The following is a 25,115-nucleotide window of genomic DNA, read 5'->3' as shown; positions in this document are numbered from 1 at the left end:
AATGTATATTTAAATGACACATATTTTAAATTTCAATGATTTTTAAAAAAATGTTTATTTATTTTGAGAGAGAAAGAGAGAGAGAGAGAGCAAGCAGGGGAGGGGTATAGAGAGAGGGAGAGACAGAGAATCCCAAGCACTGTCAGCGCAGAGCCTGATGTGGGGCGTGAACTTATGAACCATGAGATCATGACCTGAGCCGAAATCAAGAGTCAGTCACTCAACCAACTGAGCCACCCAGGTGCCAAATTTCAATGATTACCTTTTTTAATTCTAAGAAAATTTTTTTTCTTCAAGTATACCTGGTTGATTATATCTACTGGCTTCTCCATATTGTTCATGTTTTAGATACCATCATTATTTCTTTTATATGTTTTACATATAAAACATGATTTTATATTCCATATGTAGTAATTGCAATATCTAAAATTTGTGGGGCAATAAATGTATTCTTAATGATTTCTGAGGATTCTCTCTCATCACTTATTTTTATATTTAGTAATTAAAAGATTGTGAACACATAGTTTGTTGAGCTTAATTGGTGAGATCTACGTTAATAAAGATGCTTTCCTTCAGAAAAGATGTGTATTTGAATCTGCCAGCTACCTGGGCTCTGGCAAGCTCTTTAATTTCTTGGTTTGATGTTTCTTTGACCATACAAAGAGTGTAAGATTGAATTCCAGACTTGGGGGTGGGGGCATATCCATGGCTTAAAATTTTCAGAGGGTAATGATGCCTCTTTTTCTTTCTCCCCCTGACGTTTCCCACCAACTCCATCTAGATTGAATGTGGAGACAGAATTCTTGACAAGGCTTCTTTTGTTTGCGAGCATGAACATTTTTCTTGGACCACCCTTGTAGAAGGTTGAAGGTTGCGGCCATCTTCAAACGTCCTGCTTTAGGGTGGGACTCTCAAATTTAACTCATCCACTTTCAGTGGCCCAAGGCTCAGCCTCCTACTCTGTCTTCTGATAAATGCATTTGCCTTCAAGCAATCCCCAGTTTCTGCATTTGCTTACACTTCATGCTCCGTTTTCAGTTTATTCTTCTTCTTTAATGCCTTTGGGATTTCTCTTACTTTCTTGCAAGCTAAGCTGTGTATTAAAAATAAGCTTATTGTAATTTATCCAAGACCTGGGAGTATCGTGTAAGTAAGGCGTTTCAGAGTATCTAGTTTATACTGCTAGAAGCAGAAGCCGAGTAATCCTTAAAATAATAAAATAGCTTGCATCAGCCTCCCTGAAGACCCTCAAATGGCTTTTCCTCACACTTAAAAACAGTATCAACCATCCTGGCCCACCTCATCCTTGGCTGAGCTCACGTCACTGGCCTCTGCTGCCTCACTCCTCCTCAAGCACGGTGACCTTATTCCTGCCCTAGAGCCTTTACACTGTGGCTCCCCCTGTGTGGCATGTGATCTTCCCCCTTCCTTCACATGGCTGTCTGGTTCTTATTCAGATCTCACTTTAAATGCTGCCTTCCTTGGTCAACCTCCCCATTTCTCCCCCACATCACATTTTAATACTCTCAAGGGCATCGATTCTTAGCTGTATTTTCCTGCTTATGGTCTCTTTTCTTACTAGAACAGAAGACCTCTTATGAGAGCAGGGACCTTTTTTGTCTGGTTTACCACTATCGCCTCAGGCTTTAGAACAGTTCCTGGCACATAGTAGGGATTCACTACATATTTGGTGAAGGACTAGAACTGAGTATTGGCTGTTTATTCTCTTTAGACAGGACCTGGGTTTTCTAGTGCCCCATTACCTCCTATTATCTCCCTAACCCAGCTTGCTTTGCTTTGTCAGTTTATTTATCTACCTGGCCCCTGTAGGCATCTGAATTTTCAATCCCTGCTCATAAATGTTACTCTAATTATCTTCAGCATTTTGAAAGAGGCTGTATTTTATGTTTCATTTCATCCTTCGATGTCTTGCATGTGGTAGGAGGGCAAGGAATTAACATTCATTGAATATCTCTTACCTGTCAAGCATAATAACACTATGATTTATGTCCTCACAACACTATGGGGCCAGGTATTATTGGGTCCACTTTTTTAAAAGTTTTTTTTAATGTTTATTTTTGAGAAAGAGAGAGTGTGAGCAGGGGAGAGGCAGAGAGAAAGGGAGACACAGAATCCGAAGCAGGCTCCAGGCTCCGAGCTGACAGCACAGAGCCCAACACGGGGCTCGAACTCATGAATTGTGAGATTGTAACCTGAGCCGAAGTCAGAAACTTAACCGACTGAGCCACCCAGGGGCCCCTGGGTCTTTTTTTTTTTTTTTTTTTTTTAATGCTTATTAAAGAGAGAGAGAGGAAGAGAGAGAATCCCAAGCAGGCTCCATGCTGTCAGCACGGAGCCTGACTCTGGGCTGGATCCCATGAACTGTGAGATCATGACCTGAGCTGAAATCAAGAGTCAGAGACTCAACCGAGCCACCCAGGTGCCCCATATTTCTGTCCCCATATTTTATAGATAAGGTCACTAAGGCTTAGAGGTGTTCATAACCATATAGTAAGTGAAAGATCTGGCATTGGAACTCACCTAGACAGCACACACTCAATATGAACAGTTGCAAAAGAGTTGCTCATATCTGAGAAATCAATTTGCAAAGTGGAGACTGAGCAATTAATTGGATATTTCAGGTCACATTTTACTTGAATAGTTTGGCTATTTACTTACTGATTTCACTCCACTGAGTATATGAAGATTTAGCTTGATCTATGTCCATATTGGCTGGAAGAGGTTTGGAGATGTTAATCATGCCTTCTACACGAGAGGCCTGGATACCTAATAAATGTCTGCTGTTGGTGAATATTATGGAATCTGACAGAAAGGAGATTTCCTGAGGATACCGATTTTGGTCAAATCCTAACTTGCTGCTCGATCGCTGGACAAAGACACTGAGTGGACTGAGCGTGTGCCACATCACCAAGCCATCTTCTAAATAACAAAATCTTATTTTTATTTTTATTTTTTACAGAAATTCAGATATTCCAACAAATTTCTTTACATTTCCTGGACCTTAAAAAAATTACACACAACTTTTTGGACGCAATACAACGGAACAGAATGAGAAAGGGAGTCACTTTTTTTTTTTTTAAAAAAGATAAAAACATACTTCTTATATTTAACACTTAGTGATTTACATGTGTATTACCTATGTACAAATGGTACATCATCAATGACCCATCTTCAGAGCACTGTGGTATGCTAAATTACACTTAGGTTTCATGGAAAAAAATTTTTGAAAAACATTTGTGTGTGGATAGGAAGCACTTTTTCATTTTCATAAACACCACTTCTAGTGATGCAGGACTCCCAATGGAATCTGTAATTTACATGGATTAGAGAAAACCAACATCTTCTAATTTTATTGTAGATAGAGAGGTACCTCCCTTTAACTAAAAGATGAATTCTTGAAAAGTTGTGTGTAATTAAATTTAGTAAGTAGGGTGCTTAGAATGCAGTGCGAGAGCTTCTATTTAATGCAACAAGTAACTCCCAGAATGACTAACACTTTAGAGATAATAAGTATTCCCTTAATTTGGTTCTTTAGAAAATCCATAGCTTCGTGATTTGGGGCTCACTCATTTGAGCATACTTGTAATATACTCTTGGCCATTTAGAATATAATCTCCTTCATGGTGTAAAGATAGCTACTACTAGAAACATTTGGCAAGAATGAGAGTGTTGTCTTAATAGAGACAGGGTACGAGACATCGACTCTGATCTGTATCACTTCTTGTCTTACCCTCCATCTGGTATTCCAGTGATGGATGCTAATTTGATCTTAATGTTGAGTCTAAAAATGAAGGCATTCTACACGTCCATGTTTTCTGCTCACGTACAGAACGTGGTTTAGTTCACACCAATTACCCCCTGCATATACATTTTAGCTCGTGTTCATTCTCAAGCAGTTGGCCAGGTCAATATTACATATTTTTCTGTTGTTGCATATTGGCAGGATTTGTGATGAGGGTGATAGTGGGGGAAGCCCGGGAGCAAAAGATTGCTGAAGACAAGTGACCGGTTGTAACTATTTCCAAATGTCAACCGACAAAAAGAAATCTGAGTATTCTTGAAAAAAACCAACATTAGTAAACAAATAGGCAACTTACTCCTACCAAGTTTCTTGACCTGTATAAGTATATATTCATTTATTTCTAAGGCTATTAAATTATTATTTATTTTGTTAGTACCACTTACTATAATTTAGAAATAGGTTTAATGGAATGATTTTTTTTTTAAACAAAAACAAGTACCTATTAGTAAGGGTAAAAAGGATATGGATTTCTGATGACATGTATGGCAAAGAAATAGAAAAAAAAGGAGGGATTTTAGATGCCTTCTTATGAAGTATATTCAATTCCTATGCATGTACTAGGGAGAATTAGAAAAAGGTATTTATTTGATAGCAGCCTATATATTACATGTGAGCATCCAAGGTGAAAATGAGCTTTCTATATTTTTCAGAGTTCCTTGATACTGTTTCCTGGAAGATAGGGATATCTATGTTGCTTGGGAACTTATGATGTTAAGATGTACTTCCTGTAATATACATCTCGATGGAGTTATAGTATATGTCAAAAACACTTTCTCATTAATAACTTGTACAGACAGATTAAACTGAACACAGACTCTGTAAAAAGCTTGAAGTGTTACATCTCTTAACTGAGTAGTTGTAACTAATTACACAGTGAAAGAAACACACGGCAGAGATGGGGAACCAAAGATCATGTGAAAACACGCAGAGGCATTTTCTAAGATGCTTCCTCCATGAATGATGCTTGATAAGCCTCTTGGCTATTGAGATAGGAATAATTTAGGATTGACTGCCTTTTTTCAAATAAGGTTGAAAGATTAAAGCTTTTTGTTTTCCGTTGGATTAAAAAAGGACAGTTTACAAACCTCGGTACATATATATTTTACATGTTAATTCTAGCACATTTATACTCCTCTTCCTTAAAATATTTCCTGAATGTGATTTCTCATGAATGCGGTCTGATCTTATTCGGTGATAGTTTCCAATGAGCTGGTGTTTAATCCATTATCACATCTCCTTCCAGAAAATCACTCCCATCTCTGCCAGTCCAGATTTAGAAAGTGCTTTGACAAGTAGATGGTTCACTCTTGTCCAGATCCGTCTCTGTACTCTGATTTCTCCCAAGAGTCTTCCTTCTTGATGTTGATGTACAAAAGCTCTTATTCGATTTGTTTAGCTGTTACTTGATTTGTTTTGTGCTCATTCTAGAGAATATTGGCTTAGCAGAACTGCAGAAAGGGGCAGGGGGGCAGGGGAGGAGAAAGAAAAAGAGAGAAAGAAGAAAATGCATCATTTTATGTCGGCAAGATTTTTATGCAGGGTTGTCACAGAAAAACCACACCAGCAAATGGTTCAGATGCACTTTAGGTTTGTTAACAAAGAAGACTGAAAAGTTTGAGGCTCTTGTTCCATAAACAAACAGCATGGTCTTCCGGCAAGGGGCCCCCCATAACCCAGAAATATGTACTCCCCACATTTGGGTGAAGATTACAGGCCGCTTTGAAGGAGCAAGGAAGGATGCGAAATGATCCCAAACATCACTGATTTTTCTGCCTGGCACAGAAAATGTCTCACTGGAGCGTTTTCCTTTTCCTTCCAAGTGTTATTTATTTTACAATCAACATTATAACAGCTGCAAAAGAAATGAGACACCGTTTTATTCCCATGTGTCTTTCCATTCTTTATCTAAATGCGCACTTATTTTATACAGTTGGAATCACAGTACAGATGACATTTTTAACATTACATGAAAAACAGCTTTCTACATTTCCACTCTGCAGCATCAGCATCTAATTTCTAATAGCTCCAGAATATTCCATTCCATTCTCATTCCTTTCACCCCGTGCTCAGTATCCCATCTTGATTGTTTGACGGTTGTCAGATTGTAGGTAGGTTTCCCATTAAAAATTTTTTTTGAAAATGTTTATTTATTTTTGAGAGAGAGAGAGAGAGACAGAGCATGAGCAGGGGAGGGGCAGAGAGAGAGGAAGACGCCGAATCGGAAGCAGGCTCCAGACTCTGAGCTGTCAGCACAAAGCCTGATGCAGGGCTTGAACTCACAAGCTGTGAGATCATGACCTGAGCTGAAGCTGGACGCTTACCCAACTGAGCCAGCCAGGCGCCCCATAGGTTTCCCATTTTTAAAAAAATGTTTATTTTTGAGAGGAAGTGTGCACGTGCACACGAGCCAGGTAGGGGCAGAGAGAGAGGGGGGAACAATGGATTCGAAGCAGGCTCTGTGCTGACAGCAGAGAGCCCAACGCGGGGCTCGAACTCACCAACTGAGAGATCATGACCTGAACTGAAGTCGGACGCTCAACCAATTGAACCACGTGGGTGTCCCGAGGTTTCTCAGTTTTTTGTTATCAAGAGTAAATGTTTTTGCATATAAAGTTCTATTTGTTCTTTAAAATTCTTTCTTTAGGACAAATTCTCAGGGGATACACTGCTTTTCCTCTTCTCCAGCATGGTATTAGGGACTATGCCTGTACTGATACAACTAGACTACAAATAGTACAACCACCTCCTTTCTTTGGATGATCTCCACAGACTTGGGCACTGTTAACCAGGGTGTAAGAGTCCCTTAGAACCTGTGAAGATGGGCAAATGTACCAACAGGCCAGATTTGGGCTGAAAGGAAACAGCCTGCTGGGTTTGCATCACAGAGCACTTGGAAACACAAACAGTAAAACAACTGGTCCATTATTCCGTGATAGTCCTCATTCCACATCACAAGATTATAGTTTCTGAATGAGTGCTAGTGAAACCTCTGGAAGATTCTGTTTTTTCTCGGATAAATGCTTATAGTTTTCCAGTACACTTTAAAATACCTTAACATATCTAGTACACATTATGATTTTAATGAACTTCTCTCCTTGAGAACTCAGTTACTTTAATGAACCCAGACGACACAGGGGACAACTGAAATATGATCCCGTCGTAACGATGATTAATCTGTAATGATTCTCTGAGATTGCATCATGCTAGTAGAAGCCCTATGGAAGGGAATGCTTTCCTTTGATATTATTAAAAGCAGCATAAGCAATCCATGGGTTTTACACACAGCTATAGGTGCTTCTGAACCTTGAGTGGTCTCTGCTTGCTGCCCTGGAGATGGTCTTGTTTGATAGAATTCAAAGTCAGGTGTGTCGGTCCATAATTTCACTTCTCTAGCATTCTTCACTCTGAATATTTTTCTATGTAAAATTCACAAAGCTCAATGCCTGGGGTTTCCAGTAAGATCTATGAAAGGTGCTAGCTGGGATGGGGGAGAGGAAGGAATGGGTGTGAGTTGTAAATACATGAACGAGAACGGGGTAATGGGTTGTGCGAAGTGACTATGCATATGGAAGAGAAGGTAGTGATGAGGGAGCATAAGGCAGGCTGAGGACAAAGCACAAGCTAACTCCCCACCCCCCAACCACAGTGAGATATGTGTGATATTCCTCAGTCACTTCTGACTGTCCAAGAACAAAGGAGAGGAAAGAAAACAAATAGTTAACTGATAGAGATCACAGTCATACAGGATGTGAGTCTCCATCAGTTTACAAATGTCTTAGTAAATTACAAGAAAAAGGCCATCTTATCAATCGCCAAATCTCCAGAAGCCTGTAGACTCAGTTTCCTGGAATCCCAACATCACTCTCCCCTCATGTGGGGAACAAAAGTAAGAAGGAAATGGTAGGTAAAATCAAATTTCTTTATAATCTGCAAATACTTGAGGCAAATTCGGAGTATAACATTTCTCCAGGAACTCCCTACCATCTTAATGTTAATGCCTTACTAGAGGGAAAACAACCTTAGCCTGACAATAGCAAGGCCTCCAGTATCTTCTGAACCCTCTTTAGCATATGAAAGTCCCTTTGGAGGCCTCCCTTTTGCCCTTACCTCCCCCAAGTCCAAAGTGTATAATCAGTCACTCTTCACAACCCCAGTGCAGCTCTTTCTGCCCATAGGTCCTATCCCCGTGCTTTAATAAAATTCCCTTTTGCACCACAGGCACCTCAAGAATTCTTTCTTGGCTGTCAGCTCCAGACCCTCTCATCACTCTAAAATCCCATCAGTAGGATATGGAAGTGACAGGGCCATATATGTGTGATGCAGGGGAAGAAGGAGGCAAAGGGTTGTCCTCATTTTCTTGATGTTTGCAAATAAATATATCCCTGATTTCATGACAGAAAGCCTGCTTTGGTGTGAACTATTTCTTGGCATCCAGGAACCAGTGATTCTTCCTTTCCCTGGCTCTAAGCTGTCTAAATTGGCTTTATGACATCACAGTGGGCTGGGAAGAGAGCAGACCACGGAGGTAGGCTGGGACTGGGGGTGGGGGTGGGCAAAGGCTTTAATCAGCCCCCAGAGCACCAATACCCAAGCCTGAGGAGGAGAAGGACGCTTCCTGTAGGATAGGCATCTCCCTGGGAAGATCCTGAGCCTTCTTGTAAGAAGGAACATCTGGAGCCAATCTCACAAGGTTCCTGTCTACACCTTGCCATTTGGGGTCTAACCTGTCTAGGGGCCGGCCAAGATGAGTCATTCATCACCAACCCTTCTTGGATCTGCTGTGATCTTGGGTCTCCCATATCCTCCATTGTGACCAAATCCCTCATTGGATCCCTCACTAGCCTTACCATTGATTGTTCAACATTTCCTTCTGAAAGCTCTCTTCTTTGTTGACTATTGTTAGCACTGGAACTACACTCCCCACCAGCAGTGTCAACGCTGGGCAGGGAGCTGAGGAGTGAACGGGAAATGAGAGAAGCCACAGAGTCAGGCTGGACTAGGAGGAGGCCAGTGAGGCTCATAGGGTAGAAGATTTATGACCGAGCGCCTCCTGACATTTTGCACACGAGATGCCTCATTTGCCTTCTCCTCGTGCGGGCTGCTGATCATGAGGCGTCCTGGGAATATGTGCTTGGAGTCTGAGTTACTTGGACATTACTAATGCTGTGTATTTTTTCTTCCTAGTGCACGACACCACCATGCAACAGGAACTCCAGGGCACTTGAGAATTCTGCAGACTGCAAGGCTAAAAATAACCAGCATATTCCTTCTGGTGGTGACCGGAATACAAACACTCCCCACACCATATCAGGAAAACACTTTGCTGGGAGTGGTAAAATTAGAATGCCACCATAATGACTTAACTAGGATGCACAGTGAGGAATCTCCCACCTGAAGGCTGGGAAAGGGTTGGCCCTCCAGACAGATTTGGGGAAACCAGCAGGTGGAAGAGGATAAAAGGCAGGGTTTTTTCCACTCTGGATGTGGCCATTACTCGTTCAGACCAACGACTATGAGATACCGGGGTAGTCTGCAGAATTCCGTGGGAGCACTAGTGTGGTTACACTGTGATCTTTGCTTTGTAAAACATCGGTTTTTCCCCCCTTTTTCCGGAATTTTGCTAACATTTCCCATGCACCATGGCTATTGCATAGCTCAGGGGAGGCAATTTAAAAGATGTCATATTCTCCCAGGTTCGTACAGAACAGGACTGAATAAATAAGCCATTCAATGCTGCTTTGGATCTTTGTTCAGTCGGGTTTGTCCTTGTAACACGTCATGGGCTCTGAGTTGCCCATGTTCCATTTCTAAAGGGCTCTTTGCAAATCCTTTTCGAAGCTGTCATTTGAATCGCTGCTCATGAGAGCGGCATTTATAATGGCCACATTGTCCAGACTATCTAAATGCTGCGTTGTTGAATTTTCTATGTGTTTGCGGGCTTTGAAAGGTCTCCTGTGGTCCGCTTCTGCTGATTGTCCCTATCAACCTATTCAATTAGGGCCCGGAGCCCCCACCATCAGGAGAGCTGGGGGGCAGCCTGTCTGAATGAGAAAAACGCTTGGTGGGAGCGGTCAGGCTTTAGTAGAACGGCTTGCTGAATCTTTGTTGTGAAAATGAGGAAGGGAGGCATTCCAGGCCATTTTTTCTCATTGGCTATAGAAGCTTTGCCATTTCTTCCCGCTCCATTGTTTCAAACTGCACCCACCTCTAAGAGAGCCTTCCAACATCCTTCCTCTCTGGGAGGCTGAAACAGCCCCCTGGACATAATATGTCACTATCTGTGTCCGCAGGTGCTCTCCACGTGATGTCCTCCATGGTGGGCACATTAAAGATGGCTGCCGATTCTTTACCTTTCTTCTCATTGAGAGGTGGCCTCTATGTCCCCCTCCCTTTGAATCTGGGCTTTAAGAGTACTGGCGGTTTATTTTTTGTTGTAGTGGCAAAAAACACATAAAATAAAACTCCCCATCTCAATCGCTTTGAAGTATACAGTTTGGGAGTGTGGAGTACCTTCACATTGTTGTGAAACAGATCTCCAGAACGTTTCCATCTTGCAAATCTGAAACTTGACACCCATTAGACAACAACTCTTCTTTTCTCCCTTCCCCTATCCCTCAGTAACTGCCATTTTCTTCTTCTTCTATGAACTGGACCACTTTAGATAGCTCCTACGAGTGGAATCATACAGTATTTGTCTTGTGACGGGTTTATCTCACTAGTCTAAGGTCCTTAAGGTTCATCCATGTTGTGGCATGTGGCAGGATTTCCTTTGTTTTTAAAGACCGAATAATATTTCATTGTATGTATATGCCACATTTTATCTATCTACTCACTTGTTGATGGATATCTGGGTTGTTTCATCTTTTGGCTACTGTGAATTTGTGCTGCTGTAAGCAGAAAGAATTAGGGGTCTCCAGAAAAAGAAAGATGAGACCTAGCTTTTGAAGGGGTTCAAGATAGCCGCCCCCCCACTTTGTGAATGTGCCACTTTGGCATGGGGATTATTTTGAGCTGAAGACACTTGAGACTCTGTAGGCTCAAGAGAACATTTTGTCCCTTCCTTAACCACTCAGAATCTAAATTGGGGGTCTTTCCCAGAATAAGTGTTTTTTTTTTTTTTAATTTTTTAACGTTTATTTATTTTTGAGACAGAGAGAGACAAAGCATGAATGGGGGAGGGGCAGAGAGACAGGGAGACACAGAATCAGAAGCAGCCTCCAGGCTCCGAGCCATCAGCCCAGAGCCCGATGCGGGGCTCGAACTCACAGACCACGAGATCGTGACCTGAGCTGAAGTCAGACGCTTAACCGACTGAGCCACCCAGGCGCCCCAGAATAAACGTTTTTAACATAGATCAATTTTATCTGAGTGACCCATCTGTATGGTCACTTAAGGCAAACATCTAATTACCAAACATCTGCTCCTTCTTATTGCCCTGTATGCATATTCCTTGGATATTCCAGGCCCCTACTCCCTTTTCCTTAGTTCAGAATGACACACACCCCATTATGCCTGACTGTCTTTGGGATTTCCATGTCTATGTGGATCCCTGAGCATACATCTATGAAATTTGATTTTGTTGATGTGGATTCCCTGCATACACCTATTAAATTTGATTTTCTCCTGTTAATTTGTCTCATGTCAACTTGATTTTTGGTCCAGCTAGAATGACCTTTGAGGGGACAGGAATTCTTGCTCCTGACACTTTCTTGACATAAGAAAAGTCATTTTAGACCCCTAACTATTTTGTGATCTATGCTTGACCAGCACTACCTGCCCAAGCATTCTTGCAGAACTTTCTGGGTTATGTTAAAATTGTAGAAAAATAGACTTTAGTAGGTGATGATTTTAAGGGAACAAAAGAATGTAAAAACAAACAGCCACTACCAGGCCAGGAGAGAACCTAAAAAAATTAACCTAACACACATTCTTGAGTTGTTTTTTTGCAGTATTTAAACCCTTTGAGGACTTGGAACACTGGACTAATTCCAGTCAGAGAATTAATGATGCGGACCCTTGCTGGCCTTGCGATTTCAATCACCTGGGACTTGGACTCTGTTAACCTAGGGTAACTTTTGACCCAATTCCATATGGATCACTCCTTTGCGAAGCCCTTCCATGCACATACCCTTGGCTTAAAACGTCTCCAATTTTGTTGTTCAGGGAGATACTACTTTGGGAAATATCCCTGGTGTTCTTACTTGTTGCAAGTACAACCCTTCCTTTTCTCCTCTTTGGCTTTGGTTGTGTCCTTTGGCTCAACACCTACCAAAAAGCGACACCAGTTTTGGGGTATAGTGCTATAAATATGGATGTACAAATACCTCTTCAAGACCCTGCTCTCAATTCTTTTGAATATATACCTAGAAGTGGGATTTCTGGATCATAGGGTAGTTCTATTTTTAACTCTTTGAGGAACTTCCATACTGTTGAGCTATCTTACAATCCTACCGAGTGCATAAAAGTTTCAATCTCCTCATGTTTCTCTGACACTTATTTTCTATTTTTTTTTTTTTTTTGGACAGCCGTGTTAAAAATAAAACCACAGGCCCAAAATGGCATCAGTTAGTTTTTTTTAAATGTTTATTTATTTTTGAGAGAGAGAGAGAGCATGGGCGGGGGAGGTATGGAGAGGGGAATGGACAGAGGATCCAAATCAGGCTTTGCACCAACAGCAGAGACCCTGATGTGAAGCTTGAGCTCAGGAACCCATGAGATCATGACCTGAGCTGAAGTTCGATGCTCAACTGACTGAGCCACCCAGGTGCCCTGGCATCAGTTAGGTTAAGGCCCCAAGTCAGTAAACCAAGAATTAATACTTCATCTAATTGCAGTTTTTTTTTTCATTAAAGATTTTATTTTGGGGGGAGCACCTGGGTGCCTCAGTTGGCTGAGTGTCTGACTCTTGATTTTGTCTCTGGTCATAATCTTATGGTTCATGGGTTCACCAGCCCTGGGATGGGCTGTGTACTGACAGCATGGAGCCTGCTTGGTATTCTCTCTACCCCTCTCTCTATCCCTCCCCCACTTTCTCAAAATAAATAAACATTAAAAAATAGATTTTATTTTTAAGTAATATCTATACCCAACATGGGGCTTGAACCCACAACCCTGAGATCAAGAGTTGCACACTCCACCAATTGAGCCAGCCAGAAGCCCCAACCTAACTGCAATTTTAACCTTTAATCAGTCAACATGGGAATTGCCTGTCAGCAGAAGGGAATTTACTGATAGACCCCTTCTGTTCCCGTTAGGAAGGTGACCTTGCCTAAAACAATGGATTCTTTGCTAATAATTTCCTCTTTCCTGCTCTCTCTCTTTAAAAACATTTTCTTTTCTGTACGCTTTGGAGTTCTCCTCTACTTGCTAGATGAGATGCTGCCCAACTCATGAATCGATTAATACAGACAATTAGATCTTTAAAATTTACTCAGTTGAATTTTTGTAATTTAACAGTAGCCATCCTAATGGGTGTGAGGTGATATCTCATTATGGTTTTGATTTGCAGTTTTCTGAGCATTAGTGATGTTGAGCATCTTCTGAGTACTGGCAGGTTTTTTTTTTTTTTTTTTTTTAATGTTTATCAAGTGGGGAAGGGGCAGAAAGAGAGGGGGAGAGAGAGAGAATCCCAAGCAGGCTCCGTGCTGTCAGCACAGAGCCCGACAGGGTGGTGGTGGTGGGGGGGCTTGAACCCACCAACTGTGAGATCATGACCCGAGGTGAAGTCGGATGCTTAACCGACTGGGCCACCCAGGTGCTCCTTTCCAAGGCAACTTTGACAAAGTTTTAAGCCACTAAGTTTTGGGAGAGTTTGTTAACACAGCAATACATAACTGGAACAGCGGGCAAAGCCCTTTCTCCAGTTGTGGTTTAGATTTGCTGTATTAAGTATGCTGTAAATGACACGTGTGGCTGGACGGCAGGCACAATACTCACAGGTCAGAGAGAGTCCTGCCATCTTTGACTTGTTTTTTCCTTCCTGACACTATTTCTAGAGAAGCAATACCTCAAACCCCAACCTCCAGTTTATTGTTCTATCCATAGTCTCTCTTTGGGCAATCATTAGTTTGTCCCTCAACTGGTCTAACTGCAGGGGGTTTGAATCTGTGCTGAAGGTAAATGCATGCTCACAACATACTCTGGGGCTGAATTCAGAAAAAAATCTAATACTGATTTTGGTTGCAGTTTGATTACCACTAACTTTGTAAGTGATTAGAGGGTTTGAGTTTGTTAGAATTGTTTGCTGTGTAATTGACCAGTGAGTTGATGAAAACCAGGGTCTAATTCATCTTTACTTGCATGCCACCCTCCCACTCATCAGCCTCTACCAGGACAGTCCCTAACCCTGACTGCAGTGCTGCAGGAACATAGCTGGATAGGAAGCCACCTGCCAGTTACCAGTCTATCCATGCTCTCTAATGTCTTCTTACTCTAACCGGACAGGCAACACCAGTCCTTCTTTCTGGGTGCTATAATTTACTTTGCATCCAAATTTTTATTTGGGATTGAGCTAGTGCATGTGGCTGTGTCTGCCTGGAGGCATCTGTAGTTTTAGTGATCGCTGCTGAGGCAGAGGGATGGGGAGCCGGGAGAAAGGAAAGAAGGAAAAGGTACAGGAGTTGCCCCTCATCCGTGGTTTCACTTTCTGTGGCTTCCATTTCTTTGGAAGCAGATGATTGTCCTCTGACATAGGGTCAGGAGGTCAATCATGGCCTAACACTGGGTCACAACGGCTGCGTTACTCATGTCACTTCATCTCATCATGTGGGCATTTTACCAGTTTTCATCATCACAAGGAGGATGAGTACAGGACAACACGATACTCTGAGAGAGACCAGATTCACATAACTTTTATGACGTGTATTGTTATAATTATTCTATTTTATTAGTTACTGTTAATCTCTTACTGTGCCTTATTTATAAACTTTATCACAGATATACAAAATTAGGAAAAAACATATATATGTATTTGAGGGTTTGATACTATCTGTGGTTCTGTGGTTTCAGGCATCCACTGGGGGTCTTGGAACATAACCTCTGCAGAGAAGGGTGTGTGGGGGGGACTACTAAATTATAATCTTTGGCTCTTTTCAGGTAGGACCACTGACTGTTTACCTTTGTAGAACAGAAAGCAAGATACAAAATGGAAATAACTTACTCCTGAAGTTACCACTCTCCCTGTTAGAGTTCATTCTGGTTTCTTTATGTTATATTGATAGTTTATTTGCTTCACAGAACTGCTCACAATCTAACTATCCACCTATTTTCTTGTTTTCTATTCTTCTACCCTCCCCCCATATTAGAATGTGAGCCCAGGCTCTCAGGACCTCCTCTGTCTTGCTCACCAGTGTACCCGTAGCTCTTAACTCAGAGCCTGATCTATGACAGGTGATCAGTAAATACTTCTGAGCCAATTATGAAGGGAGATTTCAAAATGCAGCCAGCAAGCCTTCGGGAGGCCAAAAGGGAGAAGGAATTTGTGCATTGCAGGAACCATGAATTGCAGGAACCATGAACTTCTTGCCAGCCGCAAGCCCTCAGCCTGGACTTAACTCCTTCCTCACCATGAGACCTGAATCCTGAGCATTCTTCCAAAAGGGACCAACTAATCGACTGGTTTCCATCCTTCATTTGCATATTATCCCAACCAATCCTAGTTAACCTGCTTTCAATCTCTGTTTTGTATAGAAGACCTGAATGAGAACTGGACCTATGACCTTTAGGCTTTACAATTCTGCCCCTTCTGTTGTCTACCTCAGAACAAGAGTCAGGTTTCCACCCGAGTCTGTGTCTCCTGAATTGCAATTCTAATGCCCACATAAATGCCTGTTGGCTTAAATCTTCAGGGAATTCTTTCTCGGTCGACACAATGGAGAAGTTAAGAAATAGAAAAGGACTCCTCTGTCCCTGCTAATAATCCAAGTCAGTGCTTCTCAAACTTCAATATGGCTAAGAATCACCTGGTGACCTTGCTAAAAATGCAGGTTTTGATTCAGTACAACTGGGGTGTATAAAGCCTGAGACTCTGCATGTCCAACTATCTCCCAGGTGATGCCAAGTGACCCCCTGAGTCAGAAACTATGTCCCCTTCATCTCTGTATTCCCAGCTTAATGAGGCGCTCGGTAAACCATAGGTGCTCAAACACTGTTTGTTAAAGAAATGAATAAAACCAGACCAGGCATAGGAATCTATGAAAAACCTGGCCAAACAAATCTTTAGCGACTGGCAGAGCTACTCAGTGACCTGCAAGCTCAGTGTGGACTTTTAAGAGGCTTTCCATTCCTTCCGGCACCATGAAGGAGCAGAGGTGTGGGAGGGGCCCTCTCCTCCTGGGCCCTGAGCCCACAAGATAGAGATTTTAAAACTCAGCTGTAAATATACATTTATGTGTGTAAAGAGGTATCTGGGAAATCAAAAATGTACAATCTGAGACAGTCCTCCACATTTCATTCCTTTCTTCCTCTAGATTCTTAAAACAAAACACTTTTATATTCTCTGACTTTCTTGCTATCTTTTTTAAATTTCCTACCTCCTTTTCGATACGACATATTGATTTTAACACAGAAAAGATATTTGCTAAAACTGTTCTCCTGGCCAAGATCTTCTTGGCTGAGGAGGGGCAGAAAGTGACATAAGGATCAGGTGCTGATAATTCTGTGCTATTCTTGTAGGCAGCAGACAATTGGACTTTGATATCAGGCACGAGGCTTTCCTGTGTGACCTTTTCTAGGAACTAATTCATGAGAAGGAATTTTGATTGTTAATTCATAAACATTTCTTTTTTTCCTCTTCTTGGCCCCATAAAGAAATACCGTAGATTCTATTACACACCAAGAAAACAGGCACAATTCCTCGGTAGATGTGTTGACGATAGAATGCTTGTGTTGATGTATTAATCCCAATAATATTCACCGTACAGTTTTAACATGAAGCCATTCCATATTGTATACAGGCTGAAAGGCTTTTACTAATGAAGCCCCCCAAAAATATGCCTGGCAGAGTAAGAGTGAAACATCCTGAATTCTCAATGCACTTCACAAGAATACACCTGGTGTCAATTTTTAAAAATTTTTTAAAAAATGTTTTTTAATGTTTATTTACTTTTGAGAGAGAGAGAGAGAGACAGAGCATGAGCAGGGGTGGGGCAGAGAGAGAGGGAGACACAGAATCCGAAGCAGGCTTCAGGCTCTGGGCTGTCAGCACACAGCCCGACGTGGGGCTCAAACCCACAAACCGTGAGATCATGACCTGAGCTGAAGTCGGATGCTTAACCGACTGAGCCACCCAGGCTCCCCATAACCTGGTGTCAATCAATATTAATGTGCCATCCCCAGTTTAGCGACTTCTACGTGATCTTCTGAAATTTTTCATGATTGGTTAGCCTTTCCATTTTATGACCTAGCTCATGACTCACACTTCACTATGTGGTCATGACATCCTTTAAAAATATAAACAAAAGCAGGGTGCCTGGTGGCTCAGTCAGTTGAACATCTGACTCTTGATTTTGGTTCAGGTCATGAGCTCACAGTTTTGTGAGTTTGAACCCCACATTGGGCTCTGCTCTGACAGTGCGGAGCCTGCTTGGGATTCTCCCTCTCTCTCTGCCCCTCCCCTGCTCACGCTGTCTCTGTCTCTCTCAGAATAAATAAACTTAAAAAGTAAATAAATAAATAAAAGCAAAACCAAATTGAGTATTACCACACATGAAACTGCAAATCATGCAACCCAACTATGTGTTGGCTTCACAAAATAATAAATTTGTCTCTGTTGATGTTGAATATTCAGCCTCATACACTTTCCTCTAAGCTGCTTCTCCTTCCTGTTCAGGGAAAGATTGATAATTTGCATCATTTTCCTGTTCTTTGCTTCTGTCCATACTTCTCTTCCCTGAGGTGTGCTCGCTCTCTCTCTCAAGGTCAAATTCACAGGTGTTCTCTTCTCCAAACACTATCTTGAGAGTCAACTGGCCTTCCTTGATAATATAAATTTCCTCATTTTCTTGGAGGCATATCGTTTATTGATTAAATGTATGTGTTCTGAAGTAATTTTCTCTAGCTTTGAATTCTAATTCCACCATCTCCTGGTTTGGTAATTTTAGAGAAGTTCCTTAGTCCTCTGTACTTCATTTGAAGGCTGTCCTGAAGACTGACCAAGATGATGCTTATAAGGTTTTTATGACTTAATGGGCAAACCGTGCAAACAGAAAGAGCTCAGTAAATGTTGGCAGGTTGTTTTTTTTTTTTTTTTTTTTTTTTAATGCACAATAGTTGGGGCACCTGGGTGGCTCAGTCGGTATAAGTGTCTGACTTTGGCTCAGGTCATGATCTTATGGTTCATGGATTCGAGCCCACATTGGGCTCTGTTAGCACAGAGCCTGCTTTGGATCCTCTGTCTCCCTCTCTCTCTGCCCTTCCCCCTCTCTCAAAAATAAACATTAAAAAAAATGCACAATAGTATAAGTAGCACTGTGTCATTCCAGAAATACTACACACACACACACACACACACACACACACACACACACACACACAACAGTAAATCATGTAAGCAGTTACTTTTCCCTGAAACAAGATGGCCCCAGGGTTCAGACTGGGGACGATGGCCACAGACTGTCTGGGTGTGGACTACAACTTCACTACCTATTGGCTCTGTGACCTTGAGCACAGGATATGGCTTCATTTCCTCATGTGTACAATGAAGGTAGACAAGCCTTGCATACAGAGCTGTTGTGGGCATGAAATAAGTTACCACATGGTGAGTACCATGTTAAGTATTTGCACTGTTAGTTGTTATTGCAATTGTTATTGCTGCGAAGTGGAGTTTTACTGGGTCCCCACCTAGCCCCTCACTCTACTTTTCTTAGAGGATTTTGAAATCTTGCAATTGCAAATTTTCTCTGTGTCTGAAACGTGTGTAAATCTTTTTAGAAACTAAATAAGGCTCTTGACAGCTTTAGGACTCAGGAATATCTTTCTCAAGGACGGGAGCCATGTCTCTGAAATGTAAACAGCAAGGGCGAGCACTGTCCTGTCTCCCGGTTTCTGTGGGGGTAGGGGGCCTACCTCAGCAGCACCTGCTCTACGTTGCAGAACTACCTCTGTCATAAAGGGGAGCTTGTTTTTCCTGTGCATAAAACCAGTTAATACAGATGGTCACCCTCAATTAACCGCTCAATCTAGGGTGAACCATCTATAATCAATGGTCTTGAGGACTAGTTACCATTTATCCTGACACCATGCATGTAATGGGTTGTATCTGCATGGCTACATAAAAAGGTGAAATTTCACTCTGTCTTCGCAACCTCTTAGCAGGCTACATGTGCTGTGTGTCACATTCCGGTTTAATGCTTATTCAGTAGTAAAACCCTTTTCTTTTTCTACTACTGTTATGGAGAAATTTTCTGGGTTGGGGGAAGATTTTGTTTTTAAATATATTACCTGAATGACATATATTGATATGTCCATATTTGGGCATCAGATTGCTTTATTTAATGCCTGTACTCTTTTAGCACAAAATTTATAAGAGGAAAGGGACTATTTTAAATGTTTTATTTATTTTTGAGAGCGAGAACGTGAGCAGGGGAGGGCCAGAGAGAAAGGGAGACAGAGGATCCTAAGTGGGCTCTGTGCTGCCAGCAGAGACCCCAATGCAGGGCTCGAACTCACAAACTGTGAGATCATGACCTGAGCCGAAGTCAGAGGAGGGGACTATTTAAAAAAAAATTCTTAGGGGCGCCTGGGTGGCCCAGTCGGTTGAATAACTTTAGCTCAGGTCACGATCTCACGGCTCGTGGGTTCAAGCACCACATTGGGCTCTGTGCTGATGGCTTGGAGCCTGAAGCCTGTTTCGGATTCTGTGTCTCTCTCTCTGTCCCTCCTCCGTTCACACACTCTGTCTCTCTCTGAAAATAAATAAAACATTTAAATAAATAAACAAATAAATATTCTTAGAGAGTGCTAAAATCAGTGTTATCAGAAGGGATTTGCTAATTATTACCTAACAAAACCCAACTGATGCTCTCTTGTCTTCTTTCATACTAATCTACAGGCTTCTGTGAAATTATGGTAAGGCACCACTCTTCAACACCTCTCGCTTGTTCTTCAGGATATGGACCTATGGGCTTGAGTGAGACTTTAGCAGGCAGAGAGTTCAGGATCACAAGGCTTTACATTGCCATTATTACCACAAATAATAGCCCTGATCCTAATTATCCATGTGGGTTTTTGCTGTACTGAAGTAAGACATTCAAGTATGATGTAAGCTTCCTCTCTAGACCAAAGGGAAGTAGGCTATGGAGTCTAGAAGGCAATCAAGGTCTAATCAAACATGTCCACGTGCATACACACACACACACACATTCACCGTCCCCTTTAGAGAAGTAGCCAAGAATGAACGCATTTAGTAAATATGTGATCCATCACTGATTGGCTGACATCGGTTAGCCATGAATGACAGAATGGTAAGGGAGAGCCACAGATCAGTTGGAGTGCAGAGTTTTAGGGCTTTCTATAACGCAGAACTGAATAGGTTGTGCTCTGTTTAAAACTTTTCAGGGGAGACTCTTTGCTAATGGAATGGATCTTGTAGCTCAACATCACCCACGAGGCCTTCCATGGCCTTTCTTCACAGCTCCAACCTCCCCTCACTGGTTCCTCACCTCAGACTGTGCTCCCCTCACTTAATGTGACCTGCAGGTCTCGGAATGGATCCTCCTGTCTTTCACCCCTCCTGCTGGAAATGCCCTCCCTCCATTTTCAAGCTGCTGAACACCCTCTCATGTTTCAAACCTCATTTCAAGTCACTTCCCTGGAAGGCCCACAGGGTGCCCCAATCATCCCTTATCAGAGCCTAGTCCTTTAATACAGTGGGCACTGTGAGTGCAAAGGCCACTGCTGGTGAGCCTGTGTCCCAAACACCCAAGTAGGGTTCAGCATATAATAGACGCTCAGCAAACTTCTGGTCTTCTTTATCTTTTCCTTCCCTCTTTCATTTCTCTCCTCCCTCTTTCCCTCCCTTCCTCCCTCTCTCCTTCCCTTCCTCTTAGAGAGAGAGAGAGAGAGGGAGAGAGAGAGAGAGAGACAAAGAGAGAGAGAGAGAGTCTTAAGCAGGTTCCACATTCAATGCAGAGCTTGACAGGGGGCTCGATACCATGACCTTGGGATCATTACCTGAGCTGAAGTCAGGAGATGGACACTCAACCCACTGAGCCACTCAGGCACTCCAAACCTCTGGTGCTTCTAGAAAAGAGCCTTACGCATAGTTATGGAATGAATCATGTCCCCCAAAGTTCACATGGTGAAGCCTTAACTTCCAAATGTGACTATATTTGGAGATAGGGCCTTTAAGCAGGTAATTAGGGTTACATGGGGTCACAAAGATGGGGCTCTGATCCAATAGGAATGGTGTCCTTTTAAGAAAAGAAAGTGACACCAGGGGCATGAACTGCATAGAACAAGGTCATGTAGGGCACCTGGGTGACTCAGTCAGTCGAGCGTCCGACTCTTGGTTTTCGCTCAGGTCGTGATCTCATGGTTCGTGAGATCGAGCCCACATTGGGCTCTATGCTGACAGTGCCGAGCCTGCTTGGGATTCTCTCTTTCCCTCTCTCTCTGCCCTCCACTTGTGTGTGCTCTCTCTCTCAAAATAAATACATAAACATAAAAGAAAAAAAAAGAACAAAGGCCATGTGAGGACATAACAAGAAGATGGCCATCTGCGAGCCCAAGAGAGAGGATTCAGGAGAAATCAAACCTGCTTGCACCTTTGATCTTGGACTTCCAGGCTCCAGGGCTGTGAGAAAATTGCTGTTGTCTAAGCCACCCACTCTGTGGTACTTTGTTATGGCAGCCCAAGCTAAGACAGGTATCCACAAATCCACCCTTTTGTTTTTCTTTGTTGGCAGGTAAGCACTCTGAGGACCAAGGAGATAAAATTTGCCCAAAGTCATCCAGCTAGTTAGCTGAAGACCTGGATTAGAATTCTGGGCTAGGGGCGCTGGGGTGGCTTAGTCAGTTAAGCTGGTTAAGCATCCTATGTGGGCTCAGGTCTTGATCTTGCGGTTCCTGAGTTGGAGCACTGAACCCAGCTTGCTGCTGTCAGTGTGGAGCCTGTTTCAGATCCTCTACCCTACCCCACCCCGCCCCTTTTCTGCTCATTTGTCTGTCTCTAGAAAGAAAGAGAGAAAGAAAGAGAGAGAGAAAGAAGGAAAGAAGGAAAGAAGGAAAGAAAAAGAAAGAAAGAAAGAAAGAAAGAAAGAAAGAAAGAAAGAAAGAAAGAAAAAGAAAGAAAGAGAAAGAAAGAAAAAGAAAGAAAGAAAGAAAGAGAAAATGAATTCTGGGTTACACTAGTGTTCTTTCTCCACTAGGTTTTCTGTTTTTTTCCAGAGCAAAACTTTTTTCAAGTTACTCTTTTAGGAATTCCAGTTCTAAATATGAAACAGAATTGAGGTCAGCCTTCTCCGCCTAGGGCTCAGAAGCCACCCTTCCCAGGTTTTCCCCTACTTCCCCGCCCTCCTCTGTATTGTACCTCAGCAGCTCTCTAAGGATTCATGGAATTGAGTTTGAAAACTATTGCTGTACCCCCATGCTGCCTCAATTACATATACAAAATCATAAACCTTCCCAATTCACCATGTTCTCTCACACGGACATAAAGCATTAAAAACCTGATGTGAAGTAGCAAAGCCGCCTGGGTCAGCAGGGGACAAGGTCAGATGGCACAGAGAGTGATGATTACGGTTCCAGAGAAGGAAAGACCACTGCAATTGATTTGACTCTAACCTAGGGAGATGATAAAGACAACTGCAACAGAGAATATAGAATCATCCAGAAACCAGGTGTGTCCCAACCATGGTCTAGGATCCATGGTCTAGGTTTCAGTAAAGCTGCTTTGATGATTATTGGGAGAAAAAAAGTCCTATGGCCTTAGAGAGCCCTGCCTCAGACCTGGACTTCTGTAAATGGTGTATGGCCAAGGGCACTGCTTCTCCAGGTATGGCCTCTGGATCTTCTTGGATCTCAATCACTTGGGTATTTGTGAACATGTAGATTCCAGGATCTTGGCTTGACTTAATCCCCAGGTGATTCTTGTTTACATTCAAGTTTAAGGTTGTTAGCACCTGGGCTTTGGAATCTTCAAAAAGTTGGAATCCTGGGTCAGCCACTTCCTAGACGTAGCCAAGAAATTTTACTTGCTGTAGCTTTGGCTCATTTGTGAAATGGACATTGTACGTATTTTATGGTGGTGTTTGAGAAATCAAGGTCAGCATTGAACACTCAACTGAGAAAGATCTTAGTTCTAAGAAGTCCAAATAGTTTCTAAGCGCTTATTTGGAATTAAGCACTTTAAAATAACTCTTGAGGGTTTTATGGGCACTAAGGATGATCTCCAAGTGCTGGAAATACAACTCCATTTTGGGGAAAGTCTTTGGCTTGGGGGAGGAGGGAATGCCCAACAGATTTAACCCCAGGGGAGGACTGTTTACTGTTTAATGGATGTGATCATAATCTGAGTCAATCATGTCCCCAGTAAGGACATCTTCCTGACAAGCCTAGAAATCAACTGTGATCCTTGTTTTCCTGTAAGAGTATTGGCTGGGATTTTAAGGTTTCTCTATGATGATAACAGTTACCTTTACTGAGCACCAACTGTAGGTCAGGCACTGTGCTAAGTACTTTATGCACATTATGGTGTTCAATCTGCACAAGTACCCACAACTGGCAGGTAATCTCATGAATTCCATTTTGCCAATAAGAAAACTAATTCAAGGGTTCTGACTCTGGGTAGTATTGTAAGGATAACAAATAGCAAAGGCAAACAGGATCCTGCTCTGATGTTTTCATGAGCATCCTACTTTGATATTACTTGCCTAGACAAGTCTGAGTCTAGAGATAGTCTTGCCTGTAGCTCCGTTCCTTTCTCTGCCTTATACAGATGAGACAAGGGTCTCAAATAATACCAGGTTGTGAGCTTGAAGTCCAATAAATGGCATTTAATGAGCATCTGTAAAATATGCTCTGAATATACTATGATAAAAATAGGATAAAGTTGTACACATAAAATTATTTATCATACCAAAAAATCGCAAATAACCTTAATGCCACAAATACAAGCTTGGATAAATAAGTTGTGGTACTTTCATAGAGCAAAAAATGAATGTAGGGGTACCTGGCTGGCTCAGTTGGTGGAGCGTGTGGCTCTTGGTCTTGTGGTTATGACTTTGGCCCCGCATTGGGTGTAGAGATTACTTTAAAAATAAAATCTTTATTTTTTATTTTTTTTAATTTTTATTTTTGAGAGAGAAAGAGAGACACAGTGTGAGTGGGGGAGGGGCAGAGAGAGAGGGAGACTATAGAATCTGAAGCAGGCTCCAGGCTCTGTGCTGTCAGCACAGAGCCTGACTTGGGACTCGAACTCACCAACTGTGAGATCATGATCTGAGCCGACGTTGGACGCTTAACCGACTGAGCCACCCAGGTGCCCCCCAAAATAAAATCTTTTAACAAAATTAAATAAATTGAATGTAGATCTATACTAAATAAGTAACATCCATAACATATTAAATGAAAACAGGTTATAAGTGACATCCATAACATATTAAATGAAAACAGGTTATTAATAGTGTGATCCTATTTTTGAAAATGAAATATGTTTATGTACACATAGAAGAAAACATGCATCTACCCCATGATATCCTAATTAAGTTCTGAATGATAGATTTAGGATGTTTTTCACTTTCTGTATTGTCTGATTTTTCTTTTTTTTCCCACAGTGAGCTGAGCATGCATTATTTTTGTAATTAGGAAAAAAAGCACTATTATCATTTTGAAAATTAAATGCCTTGGAAAGAAAAGGAAACTAAATATTCTGCCGTCTTCAATGTCTCCATGGATTTGTGTTGTTTCTCGAAGAGGGTGATTAGGAGATGGTCTGAAAAGTGAGTACAAAGAAGGGATAGCCATGCGTGTGTTTGTAAGCATGGCTTTTAGCACCTCCACATAGCCTCAATGCATTCCTCAATTTATCGCTTAATACATTCCTGTTAAATGAACATGCATTGAAAAGAAAATCTGTGATCGATACACAAAGTATTGCAAAAAGAAGAACACTCTCAGAAGGACTGGAAGAAGTCCTAACAATGGGAAAGAAAAACTTCCCCTTTCTTTTTCTCAGATTCCTGGTAGCAGGATTAGCTTGTATTGCTAATACGAGTCTAGCAGATGGATCTCAGAATCAAGGCAAAGCAGGGCAGGAATTGAAGTCACTGGGAGAGCTGCACCCCCCTGCCCCCGC

The 25,115-nt window shown here is 42.0% G+C and overlaps 1 protein-coding gene and 1 long non-coding RNA gene across 4 annotated transcripts in view; one reads left to right on the top strand and one right to left on the bottom strand.

Moving 5' to 3' along the window:
* Window positions 1–4,252: 4,252 nt before the first annotated feature.
* Window positions 4,253–25,115, bottom strand: part of LHFPL3 (LHFPL tetraspan subfamily member 3) — a 570,799-nt gene continuing 549,936 nt past the window's right edge. For all 3 annotated transcript variants that reach the window (XM_027071721.2, XM_027071720.2, XM_027071719.2), the window contains one exon: window positions 4,253–5,271. Coding sequence is in view for 1 of the 3 variants with exons in the window: in XM_027071719.2 (XP_026927520.1) it covers window positions 5,243–5,271 (29 nt within the window). In the remaining 2 variants the exon portion in view is untranslated. The remainder of the gene's footprint in view (window positions 5,272–25,115) is intronic.
* On the top strand, window positions 8,344–9,566 carry LOC113603006 (uncharacterized). Its single transcript, XR_003424530.2, has 2 exons — window positions 8,344–8,513; window positions 9,008–9,566. It is a non-coding gene; the product is annotated as an uncharacterized LOC113603006 (long non-coding RNA).

The sequence above is a fragment of the Acinonyx jubatus genome, chromosome A2 (genome assembly GCF_027475565.1).
Source record: "Acinonyx jubatus isolate Ajub_Pintada_27869175 chromosome A2, VMU_Ajub_asm_v1.0, whole genome shotgun sequence".
Taxonomy (NCBI): Eukaryota; Metazoa; Chordata; class Mammalia; order Carnivora; family Felidae; genus Acinonyx; species Acinonyx jubatus.
The sequence above is the reverse complement of the archived record's forward strand: the minus strand, read 5'-3'. Positions and strand labels throughout refer to the sequence as shown.